We start from the raw sequence: 18601 nt of genomic DNA on the forward strand, positions 1-18601 counted from the left end.
CTGACTCCCGGCTGGAAGGAACTCCGGGTCCGGGTTTACTATTTCTATTACGAAGCGTATTATGCTATTGTTTGGATGGTCCGCAGATGAAATTTCCACCGGATTTAACGTTCGTTGGTAGCAATTCAGGTTCAGGTTCAACGCGGTCCAGCCCGTCCGGCCATCCGAATGGACGGAACGAGAGTTTCTTTTCGGAACTCCATCAGCGGCTGCAACTATCTTGGCTGCCTGCTGCAACCGGACTTTTCCATTTCCCGGAAACAATTACAAACCAGCGGTCACAAAAGACTGCAATAGAAGTTTTATGGTGTTATGATGTAACTCGATGCCTCTCGCTGTCTTTCTTTCTATCTTTCGCCCTGTGTTCCATTGCGGCGCAGTGTTGGTAATCCAATGCGGTTTGAAACTAAACCGAATTGCGAGAAGGATAACGAGGAGAGTGGCCAACGCTGGGGCGCCAGTTCTCGGACCAGTTAAGTAACGAGTTTTCCACTGCACGGCGACAGTATCGGGGAGTCCAGCATCCCCGGGAGATAACATCATATTCGTTATTTGCCCTCCACGGGGCTTCAGACGATTGTCCTCATTGCGGCGTTCGTTTGGGCTCATCACACACCGTTTTAGGGTATTTTTATGTGCCAACTTTTAAGCATACTTTCGCGAAGCTGCATGAAGTCATGAGAATGTTTACGGCCCCTGCGCGGCTCGCCACTCCCCATCCACACCCCCCCACGGGTGGTGTGGATTTCCGCGGTTTATCGTGTAACGGTGATGTCCACTTTAGGCCAGGACCTTCCCGAGACCGAGTCCCCTGTGTCCGCTGGCAATCTGTCGGTCGGCATCCCTTTAGTGTGGTTTTCGAAAACTAATTATTGAAACACACCCTCAGCGTGTGGCTGTCAGGAGGGCCGGAAATCATCAACCAAGCCCCAGGCCCTGAGAAGCTCCATTAGTGGAGCGGAGCACACAAAAGGCTAGCGCCCGGAAACGGGCGGCGTCATCTGGCGGGCCGGAAAGAGCCAACACTGGCCACCGGAAATGCGGTGAGCGCCGCCGTACACCTTTTAGTGACGGGCAGCGTAGCGCGCTACACTTAGCCGATGGGGCAGTGGAGATTAAAGAAATTAGTTTAATGAATTTTTGTTGCACGGCGGTCCGAGCCGAAAATCCTGGCGCTTGGGCTTACGTGAGCGTGGCGGGTTTGCGTGAAACCATTGTTTCTCACCGTCCGTCGGGCCGTCATGGTGTGGTTGTTTGCGCCGCAAGTTTAATGTTTTCGGTTGGCTTTGTTGGGGCGGCAGCATCGTCGGGGTCCAGCACGGGCCTGGGCCTTTCGGATGCAGTCACATGAGCCAGGGCTTCTGGTAATTTGATTTAAACGAGTCGCCACAAAAGCCTTTCAAAACACGGATTTCAAAGCCCATCTTTCGGGTGATGAATAGATGCGTTTGGTTATGAAACGTTTGGAATTTAGCAAGCGGATTAAATTCTGAAAAATGGCCTTAGAAGGCAAGTGATACTTCGAAAGAAAAGATTCATATTACGGGGGAAAGAAAGAATTTTAGTAGCATGAACATAAGCTGCGCGAGCAACGAATGGCATATTAGCTACTTCATTCAAAGAAATCTGGCCATATTACTAGCTGGTTCTTAGAAATAACGCAACACAAGGCTGGTGGCCAGTTAACAAAGCATCCTGCCAAAAACTAAATAATTGTCGGCTTATCACAAACCCTCAATTAATCCAACAGCAACTTCATTAAGACCAAACAATTTCTGTTCAGTTAGGTGTATTTGCACGGATATTATGATTGGGACGAAGAAAGGGCACATTTTATTACAATGGCCATTGGCTGTTTCAACCAAAAGAAAAAGTTTTTCAAACGACCAACCGAACAATAGTTTTTAATTTATTTTCTTTCATGGAACAACTGCTTCCACTTCTAATGGGCAAGGCAACCCTGTAGTTCCGACCGGCGTTGCTCTTTCCTTTTTACGTACTTTTTCTATTGTAGTTTTCGAAAGTACTTCGAATAAACCTACGTTTGATTTTAATGTGCGCCGACAAGCAGCACGCCGTCCCTATTCACGAGGGGCAGAAATATAATAACCATCAATAGCCAACATATTAATAGCCAACCGAGGAACATTAAAAACTAATTTTCGTGTATAACTCAATAGAGGGCCGGTGCCCAAAATTGAATCGTTTACTGAAATGATGAGGATCAACAACAAAAGACTCGCCCTAGTAATCAACGCCTTTTACGCCTTCCCTGCCTTTACTTTCCTATGAGCCTTTTTGTGCGTCAATCACGCCGGGGAACACTGAAACACCGTATGGCCTTAGAAAACGGGGAGGGCGGGAAACTAAACGGACAAGCGAAGCAGCGCGCCCCGCGCCAGCGTCAGCACTACTCTCTAGGCTGTTCGGAAACGGACACGAAACACGGAAACCGAGAGGGCGCGAAAAGGTAGTACTCACCCGGACGAGGATTTGATTTCGACCTCGGGCCACGACGGGCGCCGCTTCCACACGGAAAACGACGGCTTGTCCGGCGGGTTCGGGTTGATGGGCGAGCTGCGGCCGCGGAACGAACCCTGGCGGGGTTGCGGCACGAGCGTGTCCAGCCCGCGGCCGGAAGACTGGCGCCGGATCGGTGGCGTTCCCGGGGCGGCCAGCGTGGCCGGTGTCGTCGCCTTGCCGTACGCTGCTGTGGCGAAGAAAGAAAAGGCGACGAAAGGACGAAAGAACTTATTAAACAATTAACGAAAGCTATTAATCCGTAATCAGTTTTGCCCAATTCGAAAGTCGTTCCATTCAATCGCTCCGCTGAGTGTCCGCAGCCCGCATCCTTAAAGTTGGGTGGTGTTGGGTGGGTGGTGCAAGTGTCCTCGAAGGAAGTGCAAGAACTCTTGAGTTTCGATGTGCGCTCCGAAGGACCCTTTGCCCAGCCAACGACTCATCGGCAGAAGGGCCTCTGATTTCGGTCGCGCTGCCTGCAGTTGAAGAGTTTCTTAGCCGCAACGGCCGCAGCAGGGCTGGGAGCCCCGGGCTGGGCTCGTGACAGAGCACCATCCTGTAAGGCTCGGTGCCTCGGCTGTGCTATTGTAGCCTAATGAAATCATTGAATTATGTGTCTACACTAATTTGAACATCCTGCCGGCCGGCCCTGCTGGGGCTGTGCCGGAGCTGCCAACCCCAGAGGATGGCCAGGAACGAGTGGAGGGCCGTGCTGTAGCTGGAAGCACGTGGCGACGGCCTTCCATTAGTGTTGCCCCAGCGGCCGGCCAGGCGAGCGAATGGTATGATATGCCATTGTAAACAGTGGCACCGGAATGGTGCGCACGGGCGCATAGATGCATAAATGATTCTGTGCCTGTGGCTCCGAGCTGCCTTCCGATGCCTTGGCTCTATTGTTGGCCTGCCGGCCCCACTGCCCGACTGCCGTAATTTATGTTGGCAGCACGGGAAGAAAGTGCACACGCTTTGCGCCAGTTATCTGGTGAAAGTGGGCTGGTAATTGGTTACCGGAAGTCGTTGCCAGAACTAGGATGCACTCCGATGTGCAACCGACCGTGGTCTTACGTGCTACAGGCTGCAATCTTCTTTCGCACGGGCCGTTCGCAAGTCGTTACTCGGGAGCCCTGCACGGCTACGGCTAATGGTGGAGAGGACGCTCACGTCCTGTGCCGGTGGCAGTAATAAACAAAACCCGATCCGGCTCAGCTAACAAAATGCCCGGGAACTGTCGTGAACTTTTCTCTGCGGTTGACCAAGCTTAAGGTGGCAATCTTGGGCCTTCATTCCTTTGGACCGGGGTCCGAGTGTAGGAGCAGGCGGGGAACCATGCGAGACACATGCCCCGTTTCAGTGGAGCGTGGTTGTGGTAACATAAAACACAGCTTCCCACACACACACGGGGCCCGGTTTTAACATTCTGGGGTCGACCAAGAATAGTTCAGGACCACTTTTAGGTTGACGACAGTATGTTGGGATTTAAATTTTAGGTAAACGTCAATCTGGTTCCCTTCAGCGTTTGAGACGCATAAATTGTAAGAGGATGGATTTGATAAACCAATTAATTTTGATTAGAAGTAGTTTTATATCTAAATACTGTTCTAAAAACATTTTTGTGTCACCACTGGACATTTAATCGACATCGTTTATTTGATGTGCCCGAACATTGCAGAACCAGATCTGACCAACCAACAGAAAGTTTTCCGAGCCCCCACTTGAGAGTTTCGAGGGCTGGACATTCCGATTCCGAGTGGCTTTCATCTTTTCCGGCTCGTCTCAAGTGTAACGTAAGTGGCTCCTGGGAGTGGACGGCTGCAAAATCCAAAACCCGCTCCGAAGGCGGTGCCGCAGTGCTCGGAATCGAAATCAAGCTCAAGCTCGAAACTATGCCCCAAAATGTCAGCTTTCGAGGCACGTTGCCTGCGTTACGTCGCGTTTGATCTGTTCCGTTCGCTACGAGGGCCGTTGTTGGGGCGGAAAAATAACAAACTACACTTCCATTTGGCAGAAGAGCTTCGTAGCAAATTGGTGTCGGAGCTGCTTTAAGAGGAGCCTTCAAAAGGATGCTGAGTGGATGCACTTCACACTAAAACCGGCCACGATCCCGTGCCTGGCCATCCTGACTGGCTTCCGAGTTGGATCTTGGCGTTTGAGTTTGTGAATATTCATATCTTTTAATCCTATTGTCATGGCAAACCGCCGCTACCATGGGGTTGGTATTTTATTTTGTTTGCATCAACAATTGCCGACCGAAAGAAAAACAATCTCCTGTGTTCCGGGAAATTGCTTTAGCTCCCTGGCTCGGATATCGGGATGCAATGGAGCTGCCCACCGTCGCCGCCGGATGCCGCCGCTGATTGTGTGGCAAGAAAGTTGGCGAGATTGATGGCGGAAAGGCAAATCTCGGCAACAAAAGGATTCAGCAGCGGTACGCGTTCCACGAAGCTGCACTAAGCCCTCTGGCGGGACAATCTTTCTATGCACGTCGACGGTGACTCAGGTTGCGAAGCAATTGTTCCGAAGCTTATCAACTGAGTGTGTTTGGAGTCGCAACACGGGAAAGTAGGTTGCCGATTATGAAAGAAAAGGCTTCGCCCGTTGTGAAATGTTGCACTTTTCATTCGCTCCAATCCTCTGCCAACACTTTTGATCTGAACAGAAAGAAAGGAAGATCTTCAGATGCGAATGGGCGCAGAAAACATTGTGCGATAGTAATAAAGTCGAAAAAGGAAGTAATTCCGCGAAGTAAGCGGCCGCTTGGAATGAAAGGGCCGTAAGATAAAAGTAGCTACCCAAATGTGCTAATAAGGGTCAAAGTGGCCGAGAGAAAACGATTCCAGTATCTGCCAGTGCCAAGAGCATGGACCATAATGCTGAGGAAGGTTTCGCTATCACAAAAAAAGTGGAGTCGCAAGTTCTCAGCAGCATCATTTCCATGGGATAATTAAATTAATTGTTTGTTTATGAAATTTCCGCGCAACTTGGGTTTGCTGGCTGTCCGGAGAAAAACTTGGCGTCCATCTCCCCGAGCCCGAAACCGGGTGGCACGTAAATTAAAAACTCACGAAATTGTGCCGTGTGTTGGTAAGGAGTTTTTGTGCCGGACATGAAATTCGTTGTTATTTGATTCCCCATTTTGGGCCCCACGGTTTGTGATTTCGTACGAAAGATAAACCCATTAAGAAGATGAAAGAACAGCAAATCATTTTGCTGAAAGTCCTCCCTTCAGACATCTTGCCGTTTAACATTGTTTCGCCGATTGCACCGTAGGCAAAATAAATGTCATGCCCTGGCCCTTGCTCGTTGCTGTCGGCCAAGGATTTACGTTTACGGCGTACATTGCCAGCGTTTCTGTAAGTTCAAACCCGAAAGTCGACTCGGTGCCGGAATTAGGCTGAGTGCTTCCAATTTTTTATACTAAAGAAAGGGGAAATACGGAAAGCGAACCGAACCAGCCATTGTTCCGGTTGCTCAATATCATGAATTTCGAGCCACAACATCCACTCTATCTTGTGCCAAGGATGTCAAAGTTGTGCAGACAAACGCAGGACGAAAAAATCGTTTAATGTGCCAGTACCGTAAAACAAATTTGAAAAACGAAAAATCCGTTAAAGTGTGGAGACGGCAAATGGCCGGTCGAAGAAGGCGGCCCACTCGAAGGATCAAAGTTCCAGGCGGGGCAGGTCAGCACGGTCGCGATAAACTCCCAACGAACGAACGAAGGAACGAACGAAGACGTATTGTCTTGCTTGAAGTCGGTGCTTTCTGCAGGTTTTTTGCCAATAATGTTTATCTCATACAGCACAGGTCTGTTGGCTCCAGGAACACCCGTGCGGCCATGTTTCCATGTTTTTGCCATTGTGCTTCACGGCTGTAGGCAGGTACCGTGTTGCAAGGAGTGTTTCATTCTTGCGATCCGTTGATCGGAAGCCTCGGCCTCGGGAAACTCGGGCTCGGGAAAAGCAATGAAACTTTTCTTCGTCAGCGCTAAACTCTCGTTCTCTTTATTTTTTTTTCTCTCATTCTCAAAGCACAGAATTTATGTGTCTTGCGAAAGCCACTTTAACACTGGGAAAATGAGTCGTGTTAACAAGTGCGGACAAGGTCGAACTGGTTGAAAAATCACGCTCCTTAAAGCCAAGTCAAGCACATTACGATGTTAAATTGCTTCTCTTGACTACAGGAGAAACAGTAATTTGCGGATAGAGTGGTGTCTGCATTTTTCCTTGCAAATAATAAACCCTGAATGACAGTAGCAGAGCAACGGTTAAAAGGAGAGACCCTATTTGTCAAATCAGTTAATACTAAAAATGCCACATATTCATCAAAAATGGAGTGTCCACAGGCCTGCCCTCTCTAATCTGATGCGATTTCATTTTCAACCATTTCGCCCTGGAGTGCTTCGTCAAAATAAACCGCTTATTGATTACGGTAAACCCATTTACCCACGCCGTTATTGGTACATCGCATTGTCCTATCCCGGACGCACGCTCGGAGCATCCTTACAACGGCACATCAAGACGTCAACATTTTTTGTCGATTTCTTTTTATTGTTTGCCAAGCGCATCCCGCGATTCGTATTTTTTGGCTGAAGCCCTCCTCCCCGGCGGCGAAGATTACGTCAGCATCATGCGATTTGCATTAGTACAAATCCTACAGCCTGGCAATCAAAATGGCAATCGAAAGAGCCAAGGATCCCGCATCCCGCTGTCCTACGCTCCCAGGAAATGTTTCCCGGGGACGAGCCATGTGCGTCGTTGATGGGGAGGTTTCTGGCACGAGGTTGGCATCGACGTTATCGATTCCACATTTCAAGGATATCCAAAGGACCGTCCTGGCGTGGATCCTGGATCGGACGGGCACATTTGCACCGCACCGCGTGGGGCGTTCATATTTGCTCAGACCGCCTTCTGCCCGTCTGTTGACGGACCACTTTTCCCGTTAAACGTTCGTCGATTTCCGTAACGCGTGCTGATGGAAAACATAAAATAGTACGCCGTTTGCAGGATTTATTTATGTTACGTTGCGCGTGCAGGGCGCGTAGCACCAAGCCGCGGGAAGCACTAGAGAGGCCGCTTTTCGAACAGTAATGATCCGATTTACCTAATGAACCTGTCTATCTACGGGACGTTCGAACAAAGCCCTTTTTTATTCCCTTTTACTTTGGATGCTTTTCATAGGTTTTAGCACGTTCTGGAGAGTACAAATGTAGCATACAAAATACGAGAAGTAAAAACCCGTACGGGACCAGCTAATAGCTCCACCATCAACCAATGTATTGTAAAATTAAGCAACGTTTACCATCCCTTTGTTTGGTAGGGCAGGTGCTTTCCTCAAATGACACCATTTGGCAGCATTTATCGTCCGAAGATCGTTTCATTTAACGTTGCGTGACAATTAAAAAGATACCACCACCGGGGCGTGGCATGAAACTTTGATTAACACACACGTGCAACAAAACCAACACAGCGGTCATGTTAACCGAAAGTGTTAATAACAAGTACCAGCCATTACCGGGAAACAATAGCGTTTTTTGCAGCCCTTCGTGGCCAAACACTTTCGCAACAGGTCCGCCCAGCTTACCGTTTTCGTGGGTCAACATGATCGTGCGGTGTGCAGATCCTTTTTGAGCTCCTGCCACTGGCCACTTGTTGCCGCGGTACCATATTCGACGATTGACACGAAATCCTAATTACTCCCTGGCTGGCTGGCCTCGCTGTACTGTACTGTTCCTGGCCCCAAAAGCAGCGGCTTCTAATTGAAGCATGTCGGGCAATCAAACACCATTCTCGCGAGCCATTTCGGAAGGCTTTCTCCGGTTGCCGGTTCCCCGCTGTGTATGTTTTTTTTGTGGCCCTACCTGCACGTTAATGTGGGTCCCGGTTGGGCCCGTTAATGGCCCGGTCCCGATGCGGTACGGAAGAAGCGTGGTGCATAAATTATGCACCCGGCCCGGCGAATGCTTCCATTACAAACCGGAGCGTGGTGCACCGTGGGAATGAGGCAGTGATTAAAGCGTGGCCAGCCATTTTATTCGATTAAAAGGCAGTGCCTACGTCGGCCACAGGTGTGTTTGGTAACGGATTGCAATCTCCAGTTCCGAACCCGGTTGCGAGATCTGGAAACGGTGCTTGGCCAGGTGTAATGTAGAGGGTTGAAATCAAGGGCACCGCACGCACTCGCAACATGTGGCGTTTGCGGTGGTTGAAGGGCAACAGCGAGGGTGCTAAGAGAACAGGGCAACAAAACAAACATTAGTCAGCCAACGGGTTGGCAACATAATGTGTGCCAGGACACCGGACACGCAAGTAACCGTTCGTGCGAGTGGCTGCCTCGAGTGGTGCCCCCCGTTTCAGGTGCTAAAAACAATTAGCTAACGCGCGTTCTGCAAAGTGGCCGTTTTATGCTGATGGCACGACATTTATTTCCTCCACACGAAGTGGGGCAGCAGTCGAGAATGAATGCTGAGCCTGACAGAAATGGCGGAAATATTTGATTAAAATAAATGACTCATCCAGCCATGGGCAACGTTGGGTGTTTAGCTGAACCGTTTCGCATGCGTCATCTTGAACCACGAAAGTCAGTCGAACGAACCCAACATCATTCTCGGTTGGAAAAAGAAAACACGTCAATTGACTGATGAGTACGGCGAATCTGTTACGGTTGGCCCTGTACTAATGAATGAATTAAATTAAGGCTCTGGAATCTGAAGCCAGAGCTCCGAGAATTCGCATGAACGTCAGAGTGGGCTGAAGCTTACGAACGACCCGCAATGATTGGCCTCGCCGAGCGGAGTTCTGTAGTGCGTAGGCCGTAGTTCGGGAAAACTTCGAACGCCTCCGCGCAAGGGAGCGATTTTCGTTTCACACCAGCATTGGCACCGGTGGCTGGCGGGTGGCAAACTCAATTGACTCACTCGTGGCCCTCGCAATAAATAGTCAGTAACGATTTTATTAATTAAAAAGCGGGAGGGCTTTTCGTTGAATTTTTCAAATCCACAACGTCCGCGCTATGCCGTGGCCGGGAAACTAATCAAGGACGATGAGTGAGAGTGAGAAACTTTTGCAGCTTTCGCTGAATTAGGTTAGTAGCTCGGTGGTTAGTTAGTTACGTAACTTTGCTACCCACTGCTGGTGGTTCAATTTCCATTTCACCTACCGTACGTTCCGACGGTACTTGAAACAGGTTGCCGTCCAGGCTTTAAGCCTCACACCGTGCGAAATCACACCAAAAGCACACCAAAGAGTGGGACAAAAAAAGGAGCGAAAGCCTTTCAGCGAGGCGCCCGCTACCTTCGGCGCGGAGATAAAGCATCGAAGGAAGAAATGGAAACGATGCAAACCGGGGTGGTCCGGGAAAGTGGCCTCGTCCCACCACCCACCGGACGGTGGACGGAGTAACAGGAAGTTTATAAATTATGGTCCGTAGTAATAGAAATGAACGGGGTGCATTAGGCAGGTGGAATGGCGGAACGGGTGCGAGTGAAAAGGGTCGAGCGAAGCACAAGGCCAGTCACGTTTGCCGTGCCCGGAGGCCCGCTTCTGATTCGCCTCCGGAGCGCACCCGGCGCAACTCCAATTGCGTTTCCTTAAGTTCCTGCCATTCAGACGGAACTTGAACGTGATCGTTTAGCACTGATAATAGCATTAAGGTATTATTTCCGTCATCCGCCAGCTCGGCCGGGGGTCGGTTAAGAATGTCCCGGGACCCTCTCGATCGCTCCGGCAGCCACCCGGTGGGACATTGCTGACACAAAGACGACGTCTGTGAGTCCGTTCGAAGTGTGTTATAATTGTGCCATTAGCAGCGCAGCGGGCCAAGAGGTAGTTGGAATCCCCAGGAAGACCCCGGATTTTTTGTAGATCACCACCAGCGTTGATGTACGTTGAAATGGCGAGCAACAGGCTGCACCGGGTCCCAGTTTTAGCTCGTGGTCCCGTATCCTGGAACCAGTGTTTCGCTAAAACCGAAGCTCAGCCCAGCATGCCAATCGCAGCTGCTGGCGTGTAATTAAACATGACTTCCACAGCATTCCCCAGAAATTGCGCCACCAATTCCGCCGTGCGAGATGTGCCGACAAACATTTTATCGACCCCGAACCGACCGGGCGTGGGACGGGCAAGCAATAACAAGCAGCAGCGTCCTGCTATTAACTAATGAACCGAGAGCGATATTTCGCCTGGGCAACCGGGACGAAATCTCGTGCATTCGTTAGTGTGTCGGAATGCCGGAAAATTCGGAACCCCTCCGAGGGAAGACCTGAATTGATTTATGTTCGTGCTCTCTCGGACCCCGTAAAGGCACGGCAGGTGTTAAGCTTTCTTTTCGGTTTCCCGGGTTTGCGTGTTGGGCCGGGCACCGGCATCGGAACGGTTCGGATTTCCCGTGCCACGCAGTTCCGGTAAAGTAACAGTAACACAAAGACTCATTTAAGATAAGCTCCCCAGGAGGCAGGGAGTCCACGAAGGACCCGGATCGGGGTCGGCTAATCTCGGCTACCAAGCAGGCAGGCCGGCGAGTCGGAAAATCCGCGCAGTTGTTCCACGCAGCTGAGAGTTTGGTTTGGTGGAAATTCTTTCGACCGAAGTTAAGTCACTGCGCTCAGGGTGGCGTTGGTTTTTCTTCCTCCAATCCCCGGGCGTTGGAGTACCACAAAGCCATGCTACGATTGTGCGTCCGTTCGGACTTCTGGGGTCGTTATGTAGCAATAGTGGGCACTGGGCACGGCCACAAACTTGCTTGCTGCATACAAATGCGGCCTGAATGGGGATGAAGATGGTTTCGATTGGGTGTAAAGCGCGTTCTGTATATTTATTTGGTGGTTTCCGAAACATCTCACTCTTTCTATCTTTCTCTTTCCTGAATGTAACGGCCGGTCTGCCGTGAGCCGCTGGCAGCGATAATGTCACTCCATCGGCCGTGAAACATTTCACGCAAACTTTGAGAACAGCTTAAAGGAACATGCTAACGAATGAAACCCTAGTGCCTAGAGTAAATGGTACAGAAAGTTGAGCTATGAAGTTTATAATCCGCTTTATAAGTTTCGCTTCAAATTAGTACTCTACCTGAAGAGATTCAGTGCGTTCCTCGGTAGAGATTCATTTCCCGGTCGCTGGAGCATTCTAATGTTCCCATCGAACCCGAAAAGAATCCTTACCAGTCAAGGATTGTGGGCGTGGGCTGAAGAAAATCGATCCCAATAGGAGTGGCTTCACTGGAGATATCGTAATTTGAAAGGCTTAGGAAAACTTTGTCATCGTTGCATGGTAGCATAGATGTCCTTCGAAGTTCTGGTACTGGCATGCGGACTCGATCGATGATTCTGCGTCATAAACCGAACGCTGCTGACTTTCGGTAGCCTTGATAATTGCTCTCCGAAAGTCCACACACTCTGCAGAAGTTTATTGAAGCAATCTAATGTCAGCAGTGTTCCAATTCTTTGATGTGGCAAACAGGGAGTTGAAAGCTGTCCAAGCTGTGAAAGCGCTTCCAAACCGTTTCCGGGCCACAGTTTCAAACGGCTGCCGCAACATTAGCAGTGTTTGGGCAAAAAAAAACGAAAGTTTTCTGGAACTTCTCCGAGCGCCTTTACGAAATCCCTTAACAACCCGTCAGCGAGTTCGACGGCCCGCGTCCGGCGTGTCTAGCAATATCATTAACTCTATTCGTAATTCAATTAAGGGTTACAGTCCAGGACGGCCGTGAACCCAGGGTTTCGATCGGCTAAACTAAACAAATAACAACACAAACAACGAGAGATGCGCGGCCGAAAACTCTGTAACAATCTTTCGGCTAACAATCCCCAACAGAGCAATCGATCCACCCCGTTCCCGTCGGTTTCAGTTATGGAGTTGTGTGGCAAAGTTGGACAGAAATTCAATTTAAATTCCGTGGAGACTTCCACCGTGGGACGCCGTGACCGCCGTCTGACGAGGGCCAGAAGGTTGACCAAACGGAACCGGGGCACCTTTGGGCGGCATTAAAAATCGGCCTCCATCCCACTTGGCGGCAGTTGGCGAGTTGTGGACTTCGCCACGCTCGGCGGCCCGATTCCCGTGTGAAATGATCCGTCCCGGCCGCCTGATGATTAATAATTCTTCTGGTTGGGGGATGTGTCAAGTTTCCGTTCGGAAAAACCGATTAACGGAAGGGCCTTTCGTCCAAGGATCAACGATTCGTTCGAGCCACGAGGCGTGCAAGAATGTCTTGAAACGGCTCTTGGCGACTTTTTTGTGCGCCCTGCCAGGGGGCTTGATTTAGTTCCAGCTCAAATATTCAAACCGTTCCCGAGACGGCCATACCTTTTTTCCCGTCAGGAGCCACGTCAGGTGGGCGACAGTCAACGAGTTGGACATATCGCTGCAGCCCCGGGGACAGCCCCATTTCCGCCGGCTTCATAATGCTGCAACATAATCCATCTTCGTTGCTCCATCTGCTGGAGACCCCCACACCGGGCGGCCGGGTCGAGAGACCCGGAGACTGTTTGCTTAATCTTTTATCTCCAGCTCATTTACAATCTGCTGCCCCGAAGGCAATATAAAGGGCAAGGCGAGGGCCACGAAGGTAAACCCGCAACTGTGTAGAGTGGAGCTAAAAGGCAGACCGCACCGCAGATTGAAGCACGATAGAGGATGCTTCACCGTGAGATTGCTTTTTTCGCTGCGCCCTAAGCCTAATGGAGGCGCTGCGGTTGCGTCGATGGGTATTGTGCACCATAAAAGCGGAAGCGTCCGTTGGGCTGGCGGTAGCCTTTGGTTACCGGAAGTATGGAAATGTTCGTCGTTTTAGCATAACTCGCTACCGTGACCGAGATGGAGTTGGGCAATTAGAAGGCCTCATTCACTGAATAAACTCCTTAAGATATGCAGTGAATGGTGTCTTACGGAAGCGAATGGTACGGTGACCTTTCGTTTTTAATTAAATAATTGTAGTTATGTAAAAAATCGCTATTCAATTGCATTACCGCTTATTAATAACACCATTACTCCAAAGGCAGTCCAATTAGCAGCTTTGACTTTCAGACAGTGAAAGCAAGCCAGTTTTAATTAGCTACCTGGTCCTAGAAAAAGCTAATAATTAACACTACTTTACATTTAGCAAACCACCGATATTTTTCTGAACTGCTGCTGGCAACATTAGCTAGTTTTGACATCAGGCAAATGATTTCATGTCGAAAAGAAACAAATAGTTTGCTACTTATCTTTGAAGAGATTGACCTTGTTGACTTTTGCGCCTGAAAATGACGTTTCGCCGGGGTCAATGCTTTTCTGCTACCTGTTAAAGAAAACTGCTACAGAATCGCATCAAATCCTTGTCAAAGCTTGATTTTAAAAGATCGCTGTACTTTAAGCGTTACAAAAAGTTTATGAATAGTGATTTTGACTTAACAAGCAAAAAAGGACTTTCTGATGGGCCCAGAAAGGTGTGGTGTACCACAAGCTTCTAAAACCTGTTGAAACCGTTAATTCAGATCCCTTCTGACAACAAATGATCACTTTTAACGGGGCATTGATGGAAAAACGATTGGAATGGGCCAAAAAACTTTGTGCAGTGTCTTGGCTTCATTACAATGCAGCTGGACACAAAGTAAAACTGGGCCACGACACGATCAAAGCACTTGGCTGGGAACTGCTTTTTTTCTCCCCGCTGTATTCACCAGAATTGATCCTTTCAGATTATCATTCATTTTAATCGATGGGACTCGTATTGGCTGAGCAGCACTTCGATTCTTGCGAGTAAGTCGAAATTGGTTCGCTTCAAAAGACGAAGAATTCGACGAAAAAAATCGATTTGAAAGTGCTCATCACTTATCATCATCACAAATCAGTGCTAAGAATTAGTTCATCATTGAAATTGTAATTAACGTTTTTTGAGGCAATTAAGACATGCTAAATGAATTGATATCAGATTTTTCAAAACCTGACACCGACGCCAAAAGTCACTCTCAATATGTATGAAAATCTTCAAGTCGTTCGCTTCATAAATAAACTAAATATTCTCCGTCCGTGTGTGGATAATGTAGCCTCCTGAATGATTATATACAATTCGCACATGTAAAACAAAAAAAGTAAAGTAACCACATGTGAAGTAGACACGTCTCTGTTGCTAGCATCTCCCGTACCAATCATAAAAGAAGAATTCCGAGAAAACTTCCTAATCAAGTCCTGCATTTTGATCCGAAACATGCGGCATGTGGCCTTGGCCCCGGGCTCGAACTCGAATGGCCCTTCGCGTGGGATATAAATTGTGGCATATGTCAAAGTTTCGTGCAGCATTCGGCACTTATAACTTTCCGCGCCGCCAACGACATCCGGTCCGAGTTGTGGCCCTTGCTCGTTTTGATTCGCCAGTAGCTGGCCGCTAGGACGGGCCGCGACCAGATAAGTAACGAGGAGAGCCACATAAAAAGGGAATAGGGAATTTAGGGACGGGATGCCCAGCGCAATACGCGCACTGCACTCTCGAGGACACACAACAGATTGCATTTGATGGCGGCTGAAAAGGGCACATTCGCCAAGGATACTTCAGCCCCACCCGGAAGAGGCCCGTTTACCCCACTTACCGTGCCCTGCTGCTGTTCCGGCTGTTGATGCTGCCATGCCGCCGATACCCGTGCCCGGTCCGGCCGGGCCCGGGCTTCCACCGCCGACCGCCGAATTGACTGTTCCGTGGGTGGAGCCCATCCCAGGGCCACCGCTACTGCCGGGACCTCCCGGGCTAAGACCAGGGCTGTGGCTCATGCTGCCCGCCATCCCGCCGTACGGGGTGGTGACCGAGGACGACGAGGACGAGTGCCCCGCCGAAAACCCGGACGAGCCGTCGGCCGATTCCTGGCGCGACAGCGAGAACCGCCGCGGGTTCAGCCCCAGTCCGGCCACGCCGCTCGTCACGTACTGCTGTAGTGAGCTGAAGAAGCTCATCTTGTTGTGTGTGGTGGTGGTTGGGGCCGGCTTTTTCCTGATCTGCTATTGTTCCGCCAACCGTTGCGGCGAGTCCAGTGTTCAGTAGATTGCTGCCAGCAGCCCTCGAGTAGCCCTCGAGACTCGCGAGGCCCTAGCCGTACGTCTTCGTATTTGCGAAGGAGCAACTACCGCCCGGGAGCTTCCGGGAAGTGCCAAGAGGATAAGCGCTGGAGTTTGAGGGGCGGGAACAACACAACAACTTGTCCCTCCGGCGGCCCTCCGGACACTCACTCACGGGGTAGATATTTACGAGCTGCCGTGCCGGGGACACGTGCTGCTAGGTCCTTTATTTTCTTCCGGGACCTGGGACCTGTTTACAACGCTTGCTCCAGGAGTGTAGAAAGGCCAGATCCGGACAGTAAACAATATCGGTGTCAGAGGGCACGGACAGCTCCGGCTTCCGGGTTTTCTGACACGTCTGTCCCTCGGGCCGGACCAGCCTAGGGCGGGCGCGAACAGAACAGTTGGAGATCAATCCCACTTGAGGTCCACTGGCTAATCGTGGCCACCAGATATCTCACCCGGGGTCCGGTTTGGGTGCTCTGCAGAGTTAAAAAATATCACAGCCCTGATCCACCTCGACAAGTGACAGGGATTCGCGTGTACATCGTTCACAAAACCTAGGCCCACGGCCAGGATCAGATCCGCGAAGTCTGAAAAAGAAGAATGCAAAAGAAGGAATCGGTTAGCTGTGGAGATATAGGATCTTACGCTATGATTTGTAGCCCCGGCGTTCCTCGGCTTCCAATGCTCCGCGTAGCTGGAGTTCGTATTTGAATGTGAACCGAGATTTATTATCCACTTTCTAGCAAACGGCGGCCAACGACGTAAGCTCAGAACGCCGGGACCGTGGCAATAAAACGTGGCATGCACTCGCGTACCTCGCAGGATTAGGAAATCGGTTGGCCGACGGCACCGTGCCGTGCCATCTAGAGTGCCATTTGGCAAACTCAATTAAGATCAAATTTGCATTCCATAGTGCGCGGGGCCGGAAGATGCCACGGTGATAGTGGCGGCGGGCACGGGCCGTGATTGTGACCGGCGTCAACGGCGTGCTCGTTTCCGGCCGTCTGGCGACTTCCAACGGGCCATCAACACAATCTTGGCTGCCCCAAGGCATGCATTTGGGATGCAATATATATTTCGTGTTTTCTTTTTTCCGGCGGGTTCGGTGTGGGGCTTTTTTGCATATCCACCCTCTGGGAGTGGGTGGAACGTGCTTGCGCATACGGGGACGCAACCGTGCCTGTTATCACGGGGCCGGACCTGCCGGTGAGTCTAGGAAGTGTTTTCAGATGTAATATGCATGATATTTACGCTGCTGCACGCAAGAATAAGACCGTCGAGGCCACCCGGGCACTACTCAATCCCCGCGATCCGGTGGCCTTCGTAGCATCGCCCTCCCCTTTATTAGTAAAAGGATGAATTTCGCTTTGATTGTGCGATGCCACGACACATAGCTAGCACGTGGGTCAGAAATTCCAGAAGTTGCAGTTGCAGCTATAGTTGATTCGCTCTGAGTTAAATGGGGAGCTAAGGGTGGAAAATTCTCGATAAATAGTATGTTTTCAAAAGTTATATTAAGTTAGTAGCAATCCTGTACACTTAATGCAAGTAGCGCAACCTGCGTGTCCTCTTCCGGACTTAGCGAGTCGAATCGGTACCTTCTGCCACGGGTCTGCTTAAAGCAGCTTATGCCAGACGAATACTGATGATGATGATGATGATGATGATGATGATAAGTCCCACCTCTTACCCCTGCATAGGTTTGAGAAGGACGGATTTATCTATCGATAGTTACATATAACAATAAGCGAGAGGGGGCGTGGGAGCAATCTCTCCAGAACCATGGCATCTAGCTTTACTCCTTTCGTACAACGGTCGCCATCCCTTAAAGTGTTGGACCATGACAATGCATGACATCCTCCACTGAAGGGAGGGTCCACTCTCCGGAGCGCAGCAGGTTTCTCTTGCTCTGTTTGTAGTGCACACCTCCAGTTACCATTGATTGATAATGTGGTGCCACCCCTGATCATCACAGCCTGATCATCTGCTTTTAGCTAATTGACACCAATGATTCTATTCGTACAGAATGCTCACCACTTCCTCATTTGCGCGCGCGTGTCTCAAACCTATCTAGACTCTTTCATTCTATTTATTATTAAAAATTTTTTTCATATTCAATTTCTCAATATTTTTTTAATCTTATCATCACCATAATCAAAGCGTATGATGACAAGCACAGTTTCGACAGATTGCTCCACAAGATCCAAGATTTGACAGATACTACAAATACAACAAAATACAACATGTAACATATAACGTAACTACTGTTTTGTTGAAGTTAGACACAAGTTATACGACCGCTCTTATGTATGCGGAGCACAAGCGCTTGAATTCCCCCAGATCTGCGGCTTGGGTGATGCGTCTCGGCATCCTATTGTACCACTGTACCCCCTTGAAGAACAAGGAATTACAGGCGTTTACTGACAAATAGTTTGGTAATCTCCTGGTGCACCGGGATCAGCATTGTTGCATATTGCTGCGAAAGCTGACGGTTCTTAAGACCCGGGCCGAGCGAGACTGAGAATTACGCAGGAGAGCTGCTCCTGTGATGTAAGCCATGGGATGGCCCCAATCACACACTGACGAGTAGTTGCGTATGACGTCATGATCCAATAAGTTCCTGATACAAACTGCACCAAGGACGAAATCCGAAATCCGAAAAATTGATTGCAGCTCTTCTATATCACGATCCGTCATAAGAACAAAGCTGCAAAATTCGCATCCAATCGTGTAGTGAGTCCTACCGACAAAAGCCCAGCTCAAGGGTTTAAAGGAGAATTGGAAAAACATACGAACGAAGCACAAAAATAACACACACCGAGCATTGCTTTGATCATCCGTACAAATGAATTGCTTCCAAAAAGCCACTTCTTTGCTGACTTCGACGAACATCAACGGCCACTGGGCGGGTGCGGAATTTCTGAGACCTTCCTCAGACCAGGACGTGGGAAGTGCCGAATTCCTACAAAACACTAAGTGGTTGCAACGTCTACCATGGACGATCACGGTCGGTCGGCTCCGGGCTCAGGGTGCCGACGTATGCAAAAATATGCACA

At 49.7% G+C, this 18601-nt stretch overlaps 1 protein-coding gene across 1 annotated transcript in view; it reads right to left on the reverse strand.

Moving 5' to 3' along the window:
• LOC131216602 (BAI1-associated protein 3) overlaps positions 1-15437 on the reverse strand; it is a 42736-nt gene extending 27299 nt beyond the window's left edge. Inside the window, exons 1-2 of the mRNA XM_058211135.1 lie at positions 15080-15437; positions 2482-2707 (exon numbers count right to left, since the gene is read on the reverse strand). Coding sequence (XP_058067118.1) covers positions 2482-2707; positions 15080-15437 — 584 coding nt within the window. The remainder of the gene's footprint in view (positions 1-2481; positions 2708-15079) is intronic.
• Between the last annotated feature and the right edge of the window lie 3164 nt (positions 15438-18601).

This window comes from Anopheles bellator, chromosome 1 (assembly GCF_943735745.2).
Source record: "Anopheles bellator chromosome 1, idAnoBellAS_SP24_06.2, whole genome shotgun sequence".
Classification (NCBI taxonomy): Eukaryota; Metazoa; Arthropoda; class Insecta; order Diptera; family Culicidae; genus Anopheles; species Anopheles bellator.